Source organism: Panthera uncia, unplaced genomic scaffold (assembly GCF_023721935.1).
Source record: "Panthera uncia isolate 11264 unplaced genomic scaffold, Puncia_PCG_1.0 HiC_scaffold_1627, whole genome shotgun sequence".
NCBI classification, from domain to species: domain Eukaryota; kingdom Metazoa; phylum Chordata; class Mammalia; order Carnivora; family Felidae; genus Panthera; species Panthera uncia.
This window is the reverse complement of record NW_026058280.1, coordinates 15,291-34,353: the sequence shown is the minus strand read 5'-3', so window position 1 is coordinate 34,353 and position 19,063 is coordinate 15,291. Positions and strand designations below refer to the sequence as shown.

At 48.5% G+C, this 19,063-nt stretch overlaps 1 protein-coding gene across 2 annotated transcripts; it reads right to left on the bottom strand.

The window, feature by feature from the left end:
- Positions 1 to 3,929: 3,929 nt before the first annotated feature.
- LOC125917255 (RING finger protein 37) lies at positions 3,930 to 13,491 on the bottom strand. Of its 2 annotated transcripts, none has more exons than XM_049623507.1 (4): positions 12,189 to 13,488; positions 9,343 to 10,543; positions 7,074 to 7,235; positions 3,930 to 4,676 (listed from the first exon to the last, which is right to left on the bottom strand). In XM_049623507.1, the coding sequence occupies exons 1-4, from the start codon at positions 12,240 to 12,242 to the stop codon at positions 4,468 to 4,470; spliced, it is 1,626 nt and encodes a 541-aa protein (XP_049479464.1). In that variant the 5' UTR covers positions 12,243 to 13,488; the 3' UTR covers positions 3,930 to 4,467. The 2 variants fall into 2 exon arrangements, with proteins under 2 accessions (XP_049479464.1, XP_049479465.1); XM_049623508.1 differs by having other exon boundaries at positions 4,550 to 4,671; positions 12,189 to 13,491.
- Positions 13,492 to 19,063: the final 5,572 nt, after the last annotated feature.

The window sequence follows — 19,063 nt, the reverse complement described above, 5'->3', positions numbered from 1 at the left end:
ACCAGCAGCACGTGATAGGACCTGTGAGACCAGAGCACCCACGGCACGTTGTAGCCAGACTGTGAGATGGGTGCCCATGTGCTAAGCAAGACACGGTGTTTCAGGATTGTTTTTATCACATTATGAGCAAGGTTGAGCATCTTTTGATATGTTTAAAAGGCTATTTGCATTTCTTTATGAATCTGGATTTTATTTTTATTAAAAAAAATTTTTTTAACGTTTATTTATTTTTGAGAGATAAAGCACAAGCAGGGGAGGGGCAGAGAGAGGGAGACACAGAATCCGAAGCAGGCTCTAGGCTGCAAGCTGTCAGCAGAGAGCCCGACCCGGGGCTCCAACCCACGAACCATGAGACGATGACCTGAGGTTGGACGCTTAGCCGACTGAGCCACCCAGGTGCCCCGATCAGGTTTTTATTTTTAGAAACTATATATTAACCATTTGCATAATACAAGTCCCAATATATTTTCCCAGCTTGTAATTTATATTTTTACTTTGCTAATGGTGGCTTTTTCCCCGATGTACAAGTTTTTTTGTTTTTAATTTCAACGTAGTCAAATTTATCACTCTTCTCCCGTGCTGTATCTGGATTTTGAATGAGGAGGGTTTTCCTCATTCCCGGGTTCACAGTAATCCCCTCATTTTCCATTTTCTTCTAGTTCTTTGATGGTTTCCTTCTTCCAGGAGCTCCAGCTCCACTTGGTGAAGGTCCATTTTTCCCTGTTGGTTGGTGATGCCCCCATTATGGTGCCCCGAGTTTCCACAGGCACTTGGACCTGCTTCTGGATTTTCAGTTCTGTTTCGTTGGTCTGTGTATACAAGGGTCAGCTCTCCCCACCGAACCCAAACCATTCTTCATTTTCAGCATTTTCCTGTTTCCCCCCCCCCCCCCCCGCCTCTGGCTTGTTTTTCCAAATGATTTTGGTAATAAGAACAGTGTCTAATGACAAAGGCAAATGTCCAGGAAAGAATGTTAAGGGAAACCGCAGTCAACAGAACCACACAGCATATATACATACTTTCTTCCTCTCCTGTAAGATATTGTAAGAGAAAAAAAAAAAACAAACCAAAGTGTTTGTGTGGTCACATGGTGATAACATGCAGCATCGCCTCACTGCCGGCACAAACCTTTGAGGGAGGGAAGGGTGCCTCTTGTCCCTTCTTCCTCACTTCCTCCCGTGCCACTCTGGAGATCTTGTCACCCCTCTGGGCCATGGCACTTCTTTTTTTTTTTTTTTTTTTTTTTTTTAATTTTTTTTAACGTTTATTTATTTTTGAGACAGAGAGAGACAGAGCATGAACGGGGGAGGGTCAGAGAGAGAGAGAGAGGGAGACACAGAATCGGAAACAGGCTCCAGGCTCTGGGCTGTCAGCACAGAGCCTGACGCGGGGCTCGAACCCACAGACCGTGAGATCATGACCTGAGCCGAAGTCGGCCGCTTAACCGACTGAGCCACCCAGGTGCCCCCATGGCACTTCTTTATAAGAGAGGGAGTGCATCACTGCGGGGTGGAGCCTGGGGTATGGCCTCTGCCACCTATGGCTGGACAGAGCATCTTTGGCTGATCCCCAGCCCAGCCAGTCCCTTCCAGCCTAGATCTGGAAGGAAAGACCCTGCCTGAGCGGGCTGCAAAGGGACTTGAGGGGACTGGAAGAGGGCGGAGGGGCCACCTCCAAGGGAGGGGACAGCCCTGAGGCGCCCCGCCCCGCCCACAGCCCTCACAATGGCAGCTGGCCCAGTATTACAAGCCCGCCGGCAGGAGGCTAGCAACGGCCTGGAAGCCGGGCGGGCGGCTTCCTCCAGGGACAGGTCGCTTTGTCTGCAGACCTACTTACAGCAACCCCTGTGGCAGAGGACTGGTTTCTTGGGGGATGGAAAAGCTCCGCGCGGCCAGGCGGTCTCGAGCTGGAGACGCGCGGGGAGCAGCAGCGCGGCCGGGGGCTAGGGCAGCCTGCTCTGCCCGGGTGCCCAGGTGCTGCAGGGTCCTGCGGCCAGGCTTCCAGGAGATGGAATACTCTGTGAGCACCGAGCAGCTGCTCCTCTTCTTCCTGGCTATCTGGTTCTTCTACTTCTTCTAAGTGGCCCTCCCTCCCGTTGCCCCTGGGGCTGGCGGGCCACAGCAGGAGGGAGCTGGTCCAGTCCCTGTTCAAAGGCGCAGAGTGGCCAAGGGCTGGGGCCTCAGCCCCACAGGGAGGACAGCCAGGACGCAAGGCCACACTGCCCCTTGGAGATGAATATTTGGGGCCCAGGGCTGCGCACCACAAATGGGCTTGGCGTCGAGTAAATGATACAGGAAAGGGGAAGACGGGCGCCCCACAGAACCTGCGGTCTGCGAGGGGGCAGCGGGCCTCATCAAGGCTTTGCGGTCCTGCGTCTACTAGAGTCGGAGTCAACTCTGTGTTTACTGGTTAGCTGCTTTGTGCCTGGCCCCTGGCTCTGCTGAGAAATAAACTGCCCTCTGAGCCTGGTTGGCGGCAGGTGAGATGTTACTCCCGTTTTCTAGGGGCGAGGAACTGCCCAGCTGGCCGTGCCTAGTGCCGTTTCTGGCAAGGCTGGTGAAAGACAAATGTCCTTTTGGGGGGCGCTTTAGAGTAAGATAAAGGGGCACCTGGCTGGTTCAGCCGATAGAGCATGTGACTCTGGATCGTGGGGTCGTGACTTCAAGCTCTGTGTTGGGTGTAGAGTTTAAAAAAACAAGTAAGATAAAAATGAATGCATCTCCAAGGATGTGGGTGTGGCTCCACCTGGTCACAGGACAGGAACTGTCCACCCCAGCAGCTCCCACGCCTGGTTTCCTACCAGAGCCTCCTGGGGCGCAGAAGCTCTTTTCAAATGCAGATCACCAGGCCCCTCCGCTGGAGGGAGAAAACTCTGCCCCCATCTGGATGTGCCTTATGTAGACCCCACACGGGAAGGGGCTTCCTCTGGCTCCCTGGGGTGGGGCTCACAGGACGCCCCCCAGAGAGAAGGGCTCCTGAGTAGTGAACCTGCTTCAGGTTGGCTGCTCCCCTGAGGCCACCACAGGCTGAGGGCAGCCATCCCCCCACCCCCAGCAGTGCTTTTGCTCCGAATGCTGGGGCTTTTCTTAGAACACAAGCAAGGAGGGTAAGGCCAGGCCATTTGAAGCCAAAGAGCAGCTCAGAGGAAAGGCCAGCAGTGCAGACTCTGAAGTCTCAAGTGAGGCTGTGTCAAGGGAAGGAATTTCCTTTGAGGAGCACAAATACCCCCGGAATCTCTAACCCCACCCCCAGATCTCTAAATTCCCGGGACTCAAGAATCTGAGTTTTTAATCAGCTCCCTCCTTCCCGGGGTCAATCCCTGGGGTCCCCCTGGAGCATGAGCTGCAGGCCTGTGGGAGGGGAGGGGAGCAGGCGGCTGGGATTTCTGGGCAGCTTATGGCCCTGAGGACTCAAGGTGAACTCCCTCCTGACATCCTCCAGGGCACGGGGAACAGCCTGGTGCATTTTCTCACTGCCGTCCTTCCAGGGAGTAGAACCTCTTCCACACAGTAAACAGTTGTAGGAATACATACGTTCCCTCGGGGATGCCACAGAACTGATATTTGAATGAAAACAATGCAGCCTATAAACAAGCACTTTTCCCAGAATGGGCCCCGTACAGAAAAGCTCTGTTCTCAGAGGGCAGTGCACAGGCTCCGCCAAGATGAGGGAAGCCTGTGCCACACCGGCCCAAGGGAGGGTGCCCAACCCACCCTGCGTGCACACCCACGTGCAAACCCTCACACATGCCAAGCATCGAAAACGTGACTTCTCGTCCCTTCAGGCCATTGACCTGAATTGCAGCCAGACAGGGTTGCACTGACTGCTTGAGGCTGCCCTTATGATGGTCCCACTTTGTGTGGGTGCCGGTGGGGACAGAAGTATGACGACACTGACAGGCACTCTGTCAGGAGGAAGTCCACAGAGGACAGACGTCAACCATCGCTTTATTAAGGCTCAGAGTCATCTGCCAGTCGGGGGCTGAGTCACTCACCGCAGACTCCAGCCACGGAACACTCTAGGTGACCCCACGGGCGGAGGCTGTCCTTGAGCTCTCAAGCCATGGTCTCTCATGCTCCACTCGGGTCCATCCTGCAGGGCTGGGGTGTGTGTGCAGACAACTCGGGGGGCCCTTGGCAGGGTGGGGCTGGCTCTAACAGGCCCTGGGCTCTGGCAGGGGGGTGGCAGGGAGGCACAGGAGGGCAGGGATACATCCCCTATCCCTCCTAGCCCAAACTATGGCTTTGTTACCCTATTGCCACTTGAGCAGGAGTGGAGCGCCCCTCCCCTGTGCTCTGGCCCGGGTGCTACACTCTGGAAGGAGGCAAAGGGAAAGCCCCTGGGGAAGAAAGGGCCCCTCTGTGCTTGGGATTTGGCCTGACTTCAGGGGATCGTGCCCCCCAACCCCACACACACACTCCCTCAGCTCCTCCCATCGACAGGTCTTCTCAGGTTGGAGCCGGTCACTCAGAAGTGGACACGCAGCACGTCCTGGCTGGCAAATGGCCTCTGGCAGGCTGTGCACGTCATGGGCAGGGAGCGCTGCTTCTCACCCAGGCAGGGCCGGCATAGGAGGTGGCCACAGGGGAGCTGGTACACAGGCTCCTTTTTGAAGTAGGGAGAAAACGCTCTTTTGCAGGAGGCACATTCGGGCCCCGGGATGCTCCCAGGCTGCTCTGGTAAATCAGGGAGGAAAATAGGCCAAGGTGAGGCGAAAGCTGTCCCCTGGTCCAGGCTCCGTCCTGATGGCAGGGCATGAGCCTGAAGTGGGACAAGAAGCTTCCCCACCCTCCACCCCTTCAGCGGCATGGCTTTATCCCTCCTGGGGCCACTTCTGGCTGCTCTGGGAGGAGAGGGTGTTGGGGAGCCAGGACACCTGGGAGACCTCCCCTCAATCATCAAATCTTGGTGCTTCAGTGAGTGCCCAAGAAAAGCTGGCTTCTGAAGGCAAGCGGACCGCACTGAGCCCTCCCTCCCAGTCTCTGAGCAGGATTTGCTTCCCCCTAGAACAGGCTGCTACGGTCAGAGTGAGGCACAAGCTCATCCTGATAACATAAACTACAAGAAAGGCGAGACGACCCAAGAAAGGAGACAGCAGACAGCGAGCAGGTGTAGCAGGGCTGGGCAGGTCCAAGGAGGAGGGAGGGCACCACGTGGGCAGGCCTGAGGTCTGAGTTACCCACTGAGCCTGGCACCTGCTTCTTCTCTTCAGGCTGGCAGCCCCTCCTGACCTGTCAATCCCCTTCCTGTGCTGCAGGCTCCCTCTTTCCCTGCTTCCCGCAGGGCCTCCCTAAATGAGGGCCGGAGTGGCCACGTCCTGCCACTGCCTCCCCAAGCTGCACCTGCTGCGCTTCCTTCTCTTGTGGCCCTAGCCTAAGGAGGCTGCTTTGTCCCCACTCCACACCCCTCTGGAGAGGGCAAGGGTGGTCTCTTAGGGGAAAAAAAGAAGCCGGCCATGCAGAAAGAGAGGGACAGCAAGTACAAAGAATGGTTGGTCCAAAACCAAACCAAAGCAAAAAAAAAAAAAAAAAGGAATGGCTGGTCCATTAAAGAAAGACAGGACACAGAGCTGTGATGGCGGAGACTGGCTTCAGGTGAGGCTACAAAGGGGGCAGGCTGGGGTGCGCAGGACTTCACCAGCGGCAGGGGCTTAGACTTTGTTCCAGGATCAGTGGGATGCCCTGGGAGGAGTCTAAGAAGTGAAGTGCCATGCGCTGGTGGACATTACAGGTGAGAGTGGCTGTGCGGGAGCAGCAGGGCTGCTGAAAGAGACAGGGAGGGGCTGGGAAGGGGACGGCACAGGGGACAGGGTGGCAGCAGAGTGCTCGGAGATCCACTTTGGAAGAGTATGTACAGGACTTGAGGATGAATGGATGTCAGGAAGGCTGAAGGACACCAAGGACAATCTCCACGTTACAGGCCTGACCCAAGAGAAGATGCTGCTCTTTACTAGCAATGGGGTGATGGGGCGTGTCTGCAGTTCTGAGTTAGAACTTCACTCAACATCTATCCAGGGGTTTCCCACATGGAGGTGCCAGGCAGCTGTCAGGGAGGCCAGGGTCTGAGTTCCAAGGAGAGGAAGGAGCCACAGCGGGGAGCATGGGCAGTCACTGGCCAGCGGGTTCTCTCTGGGATGGCAGGGCAGAGAAGAGTTTGCAGGACCAGAGTCTGGAAGAGGAGTCAGAAGTGGAAATTGCAAAGGGACAGTGAAAAGAGGGAGAAAAAGAGCGCAGGATCCGAAAGGCCAAGAGAGAAGGGGTTTCAGGAAGGAGGGGCTGGCAAGCCGCATCAGACACTGCTGGGAGGGGAAGGGAGAGCAACCACTGCGTCTGGAGCCGTGGAAACCACCGGTCGCCTGGACGAGAAGGTTCTTGGCGATGGTCAGGATGGAAACAAGAGAGACAGGGAGGTGTGGATGAGAAGAAGAAGAGGTAAGAATGGCCTGGCTCTGGATGGGCAACAAGAATCGAGCATACACCTTATCACGGGCTCCTTCAGGCTTCATCTTGTAAAAATTGCCTAGCATTCCGGCATGTTCTCTCACCTTGTATCCTAACTGATTCTATCATCTAATGTGGTCCCAGGTTCACTGTGGGCAAAAACTGCCTCAGTCAAAAGCTGCTACAGCTCTATTCTAAACACCAGTGAAACTGTTAACAGGAAGGGACGAAGGAGACAACCCCCAAGCTTCTCTCCACACTTCCTTAAAATAAACTGCCCAGCTGTCAGATGGGAGACAGACTGGATCTGAAAACTAACCAAAGGAGGGGAAACAAAAGTCCTCAGGACAGAACAATTAATATTAGATCTTATCAAAAACACTGCAGAGTTGCCAAGCCCTAAGTCCACAGAATTACCAAGAGTTAACTAGAGAAAGCTCTCCTTGTGAAGAGTTAAACTTCACAGGAGCCCCTCAGCTCCCCCTGGAAAAGGAAAGAGACAGAGTTCTCCCTGAGGCCCGGGTGCTGGCTGCTGGCACTAAGGAGGCTGGGCATGGCGGTCCCAGGAGCCCCAGAGGCAGGGCCCAGGCTTCTGCTCCCGGGCTCTGGCGAGACGGATGGGGCCCCAGTTACCCGAGGCGGCGCCTGGCCTCCAGGAGGCGCTGCTCTCTCTTGTGCCGAGCTGTTGGAGCTGTCCCCGGGTCAGCCGAGCCGTGAAGGAGGGCATGGAGCCAAGAGTCGATGTCAAGGCAACTTCCAAGCTCTGTGACAGCTTCTGCTCGTGGGACACGGGACCTGACAAGAGATGCACAGACCACGATATCCAGAGAGAGGTTCAGCAAAAAAGACCAAGCAATAAGTCCTTGGAGGACCACAAGAACGGTACTTCTAACTTCAAATGGACGCAGATGTAAAGAAACTCCTCCCTGACGTCTGCTAGTGGATTGTGATGATGGAGTACCAGCAGTCAAAGCCTTGGGGACGTTCCTACCCATCCCACACCACTTTCAGGGTTTCTGGGCCAGCTCTAGCTTTCCTCCTCCTGGAAAGATTTCTGGGCAGGCCTGGGCCACCTTGTGGCTCACTTGCAGAACTGCACCCTACTTTCAGAAGGTCTCCTTGCAGGCCAAGGAGGTGCCCACCATTGTGCCCCTGCTCCCTGTCCATTCCCTCGCCAGCAGCTTTTCCTCATCTCCTCCCTTCTGGGGCCCCCACCCTCCCCGCTCTGCGGGTTTGCTGGCCTGCACTCTCTGGGCATTTGCGTCCTCTCTCTCCTGCTGAGTAAAGCAAAGTGGTCATTACCAAGTAGAATGACAAAGACCTCACTCTGCCCACTCCACTATCTAAGGGACCTTCTCTGTGTGGTTCACAGAAAGCCAAGCAGTAGGCTGAGGGTGAAGGCAATGGGAGAGTGAGACAGCTGTCCACAAAAGAACCCAGAGACCTGCCTGGTATCAGGGTTCACAAAACTGCCCCAAAGTAGGGAGTAGAACATTTTGTCTACAGTGTGCAGGACTTGCTTGGGGCCTTGAAGCACAGGTCAGCATGGTCCTATATCACCAACAAACCTGACCTTACAGACATCAGGGTCTAAGGACCTTTCTTTGTCTCACCCCACTGCACCTCAGATGCTTCCAGGAGTTTCCAGGGGTCATGTTGACTAACATCTATACTCAAAACCAGAGAAGACACAGATGTAACCTTTAAGTGCACTATTTGCATAGGGCTTTTACAGCAAGAGAGGATATCACAAGAATGATAAAATCTAAACAGATTTATTTTCATAAGGAAAAAGAAAGTGTCAAAGAGTTATCTCCAAAAGCACCAGGCACTAACAATCATGGGCAAATTCTACCAAATATGGAAAGAGGAAATTATTCTAATACTCTTACATTGTTCTAAAGTTGAGTACAGGAAAATGTCTTAATTCTTCTTATGGAGCACACAAATCTTTGGTAACAAAACATGACCAGAGATGGTATGTGTACACGACAGTTCAAATTATTTACCCAAAATAAAACGCTAGCAAACAGAACCAAGCAGAACATTAAAAGAAGCATGACCAAATGAAGTTTTCCAGGAATGTAATAACGGTTGAATATTAAGAAGCCTATTAATGCATTTTTTCACACTAAAAGATCTAAGGATGAAAAATCATAGTACCATCTCCACTGATATTGAAAAGGCATTAGACAAAAATTCAACCACCAATCTTAGATAAAAACACTGAATTAAAAACATTTAAAAACATGACTGAATAAAATAGGAATCAAAGGTGTGGGAGAGTGTCTGAAATGGCTCCCAATGAGACCCACCTCCAGAGACTCATGCCCTAGGGTACCCCCTTCCCCTTGAGTGTGGGCCAGACTTAGTGACTTGCTTCTAACAGAATAAAGCAAAAATGAAGGGATGTCACTTCCACAAGTAGGTAATATAAGACTATGACTTCCATCTTGTGCTTACACAGCTACCGTGTTATGTGCTGCCCTTGAGAGGCCCATGTGGCAAGGAACTGAGGACAGACCGAGTCTGCTGGCCACCAGCCAAGACCAGCCAACAGGGAAGAGAGGCCCTCGGAACAATAGTTCAGCCAGGAACCGAATCCCGTAACAATCACAGGAATGAGCTTATGAGTGAATCCTTCCCCAGTCAAGCCATGAAGCGGCTGCAGCCCCAGCCAACATTTTGACAGCAGCTGGAGAAGACCCCGCAGCAGGTGACCCAGCCGAACTATCCTGGCTTCCTGACCAGAGAAGCTAGGAGATAATGAATGTGTGGTGCTTTAAGCCAGTAAGTTTTGGGATAACTTAAGACGGCAAAACATAAAGCACGGGCAATAGTGCCACGCGTCACCTGGGAAGCACAGGGAGGGCAGCGGACATGGAAGCAGGGCGTGGATTACCTGTTGAGCAGTCCATATGTGTCAGCCCAAGTTCACTGGCAGCTTTCATTTTCTTAGCGGTGTGCTCTGAGGTAGTGGGTGAGACCAGAAGGCTTGTGGTAGAAAAACAGGAAGCGTTTACCCCAAGGCTACTGTCCGGGGCATGTTCAGTCTGCTCCATCTTCCTTTTCCGAGAGGGCAGAGCAATGGAAGAAGGTGTCACTGCCAATGCAGTCTGTGCTCTCCCAAGCAGATGGCAGCCCGGAATGGAGTGCTGGAGCAGGAAATGGTCGATCCGGGCCTTCAGGGAGGGGTGAGGCAGGGGCTGGGAGTGTGGAGTAAAGGCTACCCCCGTGAAAGGGTCACTGGGCACTCGGCCCCAGGCGGCTTCGCTGCGGTTACACTTTTCCAGCGTGCTCTGGTCGATGACCTTGCCTGAAGGCAGCAGCATGGGGCAAGGCATGATCTCCAGGGTGATGGGATCCAGGAACTCCTCAGGCACATCCTGAATCACCTCGGCTAGCTCCTGCAGGCTGGAGGGGGCCTGCTGGCCCTCAGACAGGCTTCCGGGATCACAGTCACTCTCCATGGGCAAGGCTGGGGCCTGCAGAGTCAAGTCCTGAGGGAGGCTCTCTGAGGCAACCAGCAGGACACTGTCTATCACCTCCTGAGAGCAGGTTTTAGCTGGCTGACCCCACACTTCCAATCGTTTGATGCAAGGGATACCGCTGCCTGTCACGTGGGTGATACAGATCTTGAGATGGACCACGTGGCTAAGGGAAAGAGTCCCTTTATTCCAGAGCTCCTGTGCCACAACAGCAGGAGAGGGGAGTGTGGCGTCCATTGGGCCAAAAGGTGGCCTGGCCTTGAAGCCCCTGTGACTAAACACCACTTGGCTCTGGTTTTTCAATAAGACTTTGCCTACTAAGGTGAACGCCTCCTTGTCTGGGATGGACGGCTCGGCGGGGCCCGGGGTCCGACACTCGGGGGCATTCCAAGATGCTCTGCTGGATAAGGCAGATGTGTACATTTCCAGGCCGGTGACATTCTGGCCTCCCCCAGCTGTGAGGTCTATGTTAATCCTACAGATTTCCACACTGAAGGGAAAGGAAACTATCACGTAGACCGGTGGCTTAATGAAATACTCTGTCCTAAAACCATGACTTCTCTTTGTCAGGTCTTCAGAGATGAGATTTTCTACTTCATAACCATCAGCTGATATCTAGAGTTAATGACAAATAAGACACGCATTCACTTGATGAGATCCAAATGAAGACAACTAGATTTCAAGAATTTGCTACTTTTTAGACAATTATTTAAAGAAAGTCTTAAGTTCCTCATTTAAACTTTCCTCTATTATACTGAATTCACCAGGGCTTTTTTGCGGGGAGGCACTCAAGGTTATCAGGTCAAGGGCTGAGGGCAACCGTGTCCCCAAGTACTGCCCATCCTTGAAAAATACAAGCAACAAAAGTCTGCTCAATCCAAACAAAAATCCCTTCAAAATAATGTCTGTGAGAAAAAAGGACAGCTATACTAGTTTTTTTTTATTGTAGAGGATGAAACCACAGAAATTTAGGGGAAAACAAAGATGTTCATTACAGTTCTTAATTTTGTATTTGGACTCTATCAATTATTAAATTTCCATAGCAATCTTCTTGTGGACAATCTTCTTGTGAATCTATGACTGAGGGAACTTGGTCAAAAACAAAAGTGTGGGGGCACCTGGGTGGTTCAGTCAGTTAAGTATCTGACTCTTGATATCAGTTTAAGTCATGATCTCATTGTCATGAGATCGAGCCCCACATCAGGCTCTGCACCGAGCATGGAGCCTGCTTGGGATTCTCTCTTCTCTCTCTGCCCATCCCCTGCTCATGCTTTCTCTCTTTCTCAAAATAAATAAACATTAAAAAAAAAAAAAAGTGTGTTCACCAACAAGGACCACAAAAGACTATACGAAATCTAGAGCAGTGAATATGCTAGGGGGTGGGATTGTGAGCAACTTCTCCCCCTCTTAATATTCCTAATATTCGTTTATAACCAGTGGAAATTTTAAGATACAGGTATGCCTCCCTCTTTCTGAAAGTTCCTATCACACCACTTTGCTTTTACATAAGACCTATATTAGCACCTGTATTTGCTAACCAAAAGAAATCCAAAGAGAATTTTTACTTTTACGAAAAAAAGTTTTGGTATCACACTAATGTAGATCTCTTGTAAATGAACTTCCGGAAGGCAGTGGATATTCATTTTACGCCATTTCAGCCTGCGAAAGGTTTCATAAGAATGTTCTTTTCAGATGGCGGAGGAAGCCTGTGTCTCTGTTCAAAGACATCAGGCTAGCAATCTGGGAACCTGAAACAGCATGCTGTGTGCAGAAGCTCAAAATTAAAGGACGGCTCAATTCTCTTTTTGCAGTTTCCTTACTCCTTGCTCCGGGCTGTGGAAACATAAGCTCCTTTGCACAAAAGGCAAAGCAACTTGGTTCAAATAAAGAAGAAGGAATCCAAATAACAAATACAAGTCATTATTTCTAGCATGAGAAGTAAGCAAGAGGAATACTGGGGGAGACAGTATTTCTACCTTCGCTGTGACTTTGAGTAGAATTAAATTTTATCATCAGAGGGAGGAGCACAATGAACACGACCCTCCAGAAAATGAGCCACAGCTCCCCTTGTAACAGTGCTGCATGATTCTAGGGGTACATCCTGGCCAATGCTTACCTAAATATCACCTGGTGGGATTTAAAACAGTGAAGGTGAAAGCACATTACACCTAAATTAAGTCCACATACACAAGGCAAGACATGGGGAAAAGCATGAAAAATGGCCATTGCATATTTATGTGCATATACTTGTTTTGTTTACCTTGTTGCAGTAAATTCTTGGTCTGAACTGTGGGAGGCAAAGATTTATGACCATCTTTGTGGTTGAAAGGGTAGCTTCCAAGCATCAGAAATAGCCTTGAATAAAAAATAAAGCTTGATATTAGACATGTCAAAGTTCAATTCTAAACTTTTAGGAGTTGATTCCTACGGGAAGAGAATCAAACAGGGTAACAACGACTCTCACGCACACGGCCATGGTCTATACAGTCTCACTGTATCGTACCTGTGATGCCGGGGAAAAGGAGTCACCAAAAAATTGCACAGGAGCTTCTTTTTTTTTTCTTTATGTATTTAAGTAATCTGTACACCCACCGTGGGGCTCAAATTCACCACCCCGAGATCAAGAGATGCACACTCTTCCAACTGACACAGCCGGGTGCCCCCCCAGAGGAGCCTTCTCCTGCAGCCTGAGCAGGTTGGCCAAGACTGCGGGTCCTCTGGCTGACAGCTGGACCCAGTGGAGGCAACAGCTCTGCAAGGCGCTCCCCACAGGAAAAGGAGGGTCAGAAGTGGCAGAGCTCAGAGAAAGAACAGAACTACTCAGCCAGAGGGTTTAGAACAGAAAAGGTTGCAGAAATCATAGTACTAGGCATCTTTGTCATTTAACACCTGTCAATTTTTTTCTTTTAAAGTTTATTTATTTATGAGAGAGAGAGAGAGAGAGAGAGAGAGAGCGCATGAGCACACATGTGAGCAGGGGAGGGGCAGGGAGAGGTAGAGAGAACTCCAAGCAGGCTCCGCACTGTTAGTGCAGACACTGACACGGGGCTCAAACCCACAAACCATGAGATCATGACCTGAGCTGAAACCGAGAGTTGGACGCTTAACTGACTGAGCCACCCAGGCGCCCTGTGATTGCATTTTCTTATTAACATGAAAACAATTGGAAGAGTCCAAAACATCATCATTGAGAAACAGAAATCCCCAGACTTGGAAAGCATCTTAAAAGGACATCTAGTCCAAACAACATTTTAACGACCAACGTCCAGGCTGGGGGGAAATGGGTGAAGGTGGTCAAAATGTACCAACATGTAGTTATAGAAGTTCTTTAAAAAAAATTTTTTTAGGGGTGCCTGGGTGGCTCAGTCAGTTAAGCGTCCGACTTCATCCGGTCATGATCTCATAGTCTGTGAGTTCGAGCCCCGCGTCAGGCTCTGTGCTGACAGCTTGGAGTCTGGGGCCTGCTTCGGATTCTGTGTCTCCCTCTCTCTCTGACCCTCCCCCATTCATGCTCTGTTTCTGTCTCAAAAATAAATAAACATTAAAAAAAAAACTTACAAGCAAATTTTTTTAATGTTTATTTTTTAAGAGAGACAGAGAGCGTGAGCGTGAGAGGGGCAGAGAGAGAGTGGGAGACACAGAATCCAAAGGAGGCCCCAGGCTCCGAGCTGTCAGAGCCCGATGCGGGGTTTGAACCGACAAACCGTGATATCATGACCCGAGCCGAAGTCGGACGCTTAGCCAACTGAGCCACCCAGGTGCCCCTGTAGTTGTAAGTTCTGAGGAGGTGATGTACAGCATGGTGACTACAGTTAACAATACTGCAGTGTATATTTGAGAGCTGCTGAGAGTAGACCTTAAAAGTTCTCATCACAAGAAAATAAGCTGTAACTACGTGAGGTGGTAGATGTTAACTTACTACAGTAAGCATTATGTAATATATACAAATACTGAATCATTATGTGGTACATCTTAAACTTATTCAATGTGATATGTCAATTAATAGCTCAATAAAACTGGAAGAAAAGCAAAGATCAATGTCCAACAGCCTTTGGTAGTCTTTGTAGAGAAGCAGGGAAGCCACCAGAAATATCTCTCCTGCCAGCAGGCCTTGCCAATGGCTCTGAACCTCTTGGGTGAGGCCAGCCAGCCAGCCAGTCTATGCTTTTCCATCTGGCAGAGAAGGCCATGAAAAACTCTTTCGGTAGCCCAACAGGGAAAGGGTCACCCTGTGGGGTCTGTGTTATCATGATCAATAGGTGCCACACGGAGGCCAGGCACATTTGGCATCGTGCAACATTTTAGCAGGCTGTTTCTGCACAGTGAAGGTCTGCCATGGGACCTTTAAATGTTTATTACGTCAGCCTCGCCCCAACTCAGAGTTTTACATATAGACACAAAATATTTTTTTACCATGGTTTTAATACATGCTAATTTCCTAAAAAGGGAACTTCTATGCAGATCACAGGAAGATTGTACTTTGTTTTGTTCAGATCAGATTCTTCCAAAGAGATATTGACCGTTTCTGACAACCGCATCACCAAGAGTGATGCTAACACATCTGACAGTCTACACTTGTAGCAGTCCGCATTCTAGGTGATTCTACATATTAGTAATAGCTTCTGATAACTTCATTATGCCTTCCAATATGGTCATAACCAAATATTTACACATGAGAACAAATTTTATTATCACACTTAAAAACCTCCTTTATATTACAGTTATAGCATTTGTATGTATATGAATGTGTACATACCTGTACACACATAAATGCACACACACATGTTGTTTTTTAAAAAGTAATGCATATGTTTCTATTTTTTTCTTAACTTTTTTTTAATGTTTATTTTGAGAGAGAGACAGACAGACAACAAGCAGGGAGGGACAGAGAGAGAGGGAGACACAGAATCTGAAGCTGAGCAGTCAGCACAGAGCCTGATGCAGGGCTCGAACTCAAGAGCTGCGAGATCATGACCTGAGCTGAAGTCGGATGCTTAACCGAGGGAGCCATCCAGACGCCCCTGTATTATTTTTGACTGTAAGTTCAGGACAATAGAAAGAACATTACAAGATAATTATAAAACTGGAAGAAAAACAAAGATCAATGAACCTGATGAGATGAGATGAACCTGACGGAGTGGAGACCCTTGGCCTAAAGTCTCCTGTTCTTTGTGAACCTGTGTTGAAATTCTTAGTACTTCTCACTGTTTGAAGTATATATGCCATCCCTCTGTCAGAATATTCTAGAATCTGGTCTGGAATCAACATGGACTAGTTTACAGAATTCTCTTTTTTCCCCCAGGGAAAATGTCTCCAGCTTCTGATATTTTTCTTGTTCTCCACAATAACTCAAAAATGGATGTATGAGGAATTGCATCTGCAAATATTCTCAGGGCCCTTGTATGTACCTCTTCTTGGCCAGGAAACCAGAGCACATTCAGAGAAGCAATGCCCTCAATTCTCCTGTCCAACTAGGGAAGTGGCTTCTTATTAAGTTTTTGTTTTGTTTTAAATGCACAATTAAGCGATTAACTGAATATGGAAGTAGTAACATGAATATAAAGCTCGAACCTAGGAAACAAAATATTTCTCCTGGAAAAGCAAGCCTATGATGCCAAAGGAAAACAGAGGATAGTGACACAGATGGTGACACAACAGAGGTGTCCAAGTGCAGAACTGGGCTGGCCCTGAGCAAAGGGCGAGCTCAGCCACTCGGGTCCGGGTTCGAGAAGCTTTGCTTGCACTGCTGCAGGCAGCCCTCTCCTCCCAATTTTGTCCTGATGGGTCGGACAGGGCTTTGGTAAGAACAAGCAAAGAGGGGCGTCTGGGTGGCTCAGTCGGTTGGGTGTCCCACTTTGGCTCGGGTCATGATTTCATGGTTCATGGGTTCATGCCCCACGTCGGGCTCTGTGCTGACAGCTCAGAGCCTGCAGCCTGCTTCAGATTCTGTCTTCGGCTCTCTCTGCCCCTCCCCTGCTTGTGCCCTGTCTCTAAAATAAATAAATATTTTAAAAAATTTTTTAAAAAAGCAAAGAGACAGAAATTGTGTTATACCGTGTTATAACATGAGCATACTGAGAGGTGGTTGACAGTGAGATAAAGGGCCCCTAGAGTGCCATCACCTCCACTCCACTGTCCACTCCTTAGGCCTTTTCTCCCTCCAACTTTCAGGGACAAAAACAAACTGACAGAGTAATAATGTCAGCTCTTGGAAGTGTTGATTTCCCAGTGGGAGGCACTGATTTCACTAACATTTACCTGCCTATCTCCTTGTTATCTTCTTGGACATTTCACACTGCCATTTACAATTGAGTTGGGTCCTCAGATAATTTTGAAAACTTTTCTATTTGGCTTCATACTCACAGGTGAGCCCTTCATCATGGCTTGAGGAGGACCCCTACCCAACTTGTTCTGGTTCCGGCATTTAGGTTCTCAGATTAATTTCATGATATGTAGAATAAATCAAAGTTAGAAGACTGCAGTGTGAAATGAAATTGACCAGAAGTGACCACCCTCAGGACCAGCCTGCACTTTGCCTTTAACCCCGGCTCAGCTCTCACCAGATGCCTGCTCCTGTGGAGGGACTGGAGATGAGAGGACGAGTCCAGGATGAGAGGATCTCATCTCTCCAGGATGAGAGGATGAGTCCCAGGGCTTTCAAACTCCAGTCATCTCATAACTTTAAAAATCCCACCTCTGACCCCTGAAAGGGGAAGAACTGGACTGTCCCTCCAATCAATATGATAATTTACAAGGTTTTATCTGCACTCTCAGCCAACACAAATGATTCCCAGTGAGTTAAGACACAAAGACCCTCTAGCAGCAAAACAACTCCAGCTAGAAAGGCACATACATAAAATGGCTTAGAGAAGGCCACCAGAAATTTCATTCCATTTTAATCTTACCCACTGGTTAGCCCTAAAGTGGTTACTAATATCTTTCTTTTGCAGATGAAGAAACTGTGGCTTAAAGAGAGGTTAAGCTGGAACTGAGATTCCAAACCTTCCAAACAAACTCTGGTTACTATCTATTTGGACACCATTTACCTTGAAGGACTTACCAGGAACTTACATGGACACCTTACAACTTTTTTTCCCCCTCTTACTTAGGTTAGGCTTTGGTATCACTTATTTATTTATTTTTTAAATTAATTCTCCCAAACTTTAAGTGGCTATGCTCTAAATGTAGAAATTTGGAAACCTTGACTGTCCCTTTCAACATGTATTGGATCAAGCCTCAAATTGTTTTCTGAGGAAAATCTAGATAAGCTAGCCCTCTATTCGAGCATATTACCTCATGGGGCTTTTCAACCTTTCCAAGAGGTTGTTAATTCCATTAGCCAACCATTAAAGCATCTGACCAGACACAGGCTGTTTGTTCGACGCAGCACTTACCAGAATCTAATCTGAGAGAATATTTATGGAGACTGTTCAGTCCATCCACATTAAATTCCTTGTCATGCCAGCTTAAGTGGCACCTCTTGCTTCCTGCCTGGCACCCCTGGTGGCTGCTGCATTCATGTCCCACATCACCATCTGACAGACTGCTTAGGAGTGTGGACCCTCAGCCGTAGCAAAGATAAATGTAACACACTGATGAAAATGTAGTGGCCTATCTGTCAAAATTCACAGGATACCAGGGTGGCAATGACACATCAGCGGGGAGCCATAATTTACTGTCTATACTGTACTTCCCCATTGAGCTGCTCTTCAGGGCAGTGTACTGGATCATCCTCATGTTCAAATCCCAGCCACAACCTTCACCACACTCCTCACCCCACCACAAAGAGCTTTACCAACTACTTCCATGTGGCCCATCAGCAGGGAAGGGAACACCTCTAGGGGCACCTGGGAGGCTCTGTCATCGGTTAAGCCTCGGACTTCGGCTCAGGTCATGATCTCACAGTTCGTGAGTTCAAGCCCCACACTGGGCTCTCTGCTGTCAGTGTGGAGCCTGCTTGGGATCCTTGTCTCCTTCTCTCTGCTCCTACCCCACCCCCAAAATAAATAAACATTAATAATTTTTAAAAATGAAATACCTCTATGGCTGCCATTTTATTAGGTTGTTAAGATGATCACTCTTTACTCTGCATAGTAACCGCTCTTTAAGACCCATGAGAAAATTCTCTTTTTGGTTTCAGTACTAGGAACAGTTGTTTTTTTTTTTTTTTTTTCAACTCAATATTATATGGTGTGAATATGAATCATATAATTGATTATGATCTTTCCTTTATTTTGGCCACTAGAAAGCTCGGAATAAACCTGTGGCCCATCCCTCCAGATTTCTCTTTGCCTGAATTCTTCACTTATTTTTATGTCATAGTGTAAATATATTGTGAAAGCTACCTTAAAATCATTATGGAACAAGAGAGAGTAAAATTACCAACAAACCATTCTCCTTTTGGTGGACATTTAGGTTGCTGGCAAGTTTTTACTATTAGAATATTAAGATAAAAATCTTAAGTCGATTTTTTGTCTTAGTACAATTTTGACTTTTTTTTTCTATGTTTCTTTTTGAGAGAGAAAGGGAGACACAGAATCTGAAGGAGGCTCCAGGCTCTGAGCCATCAGCACAGAGCCCAACGTGGGGCTCAAACCCATGAACAGTGAGATCAGACCTGAGTCGAAGTCAGATACTCAACCAACTGAGCCACCCAGGCACCCCTGACTTTTTTCTTAAGAGGTCGTGCATGTTTCTTGTGAAGGTGGCTATTTATTAACAGGATCCTTTTATCCCATAAGTTTTCATAACCAGTTTTGCTATATATAGGAAACTTTTTCATTTGGGTATCCATTATGTGTTCAGTTGGCTTATTAAACCAATTGATTTTAAGATTTTCAGTCGGGGTTTTTTGCGGGGAGGGTCTACAATCTCAATAATGAGAGCCTCCTTCTCAAAATGGTAACTCTTACTTGTCTCTCATCTTACGACATTAGCTAGAACTTCCAGAATTATATGAAATAATAAGAGTTGCCATGCTTGTTTTTGTTCCCATTAGAAAATGCTTCCAGTGTATCATCTTTGAAATAATGCTGATTGAAATATTCATTTTATGCTAATAAAGCATGCTAATTTTCAGAGTTTTTTGAAAATCAGGGATAGGCTTTGAATTCTGAATTTCTCTATATATTGAGT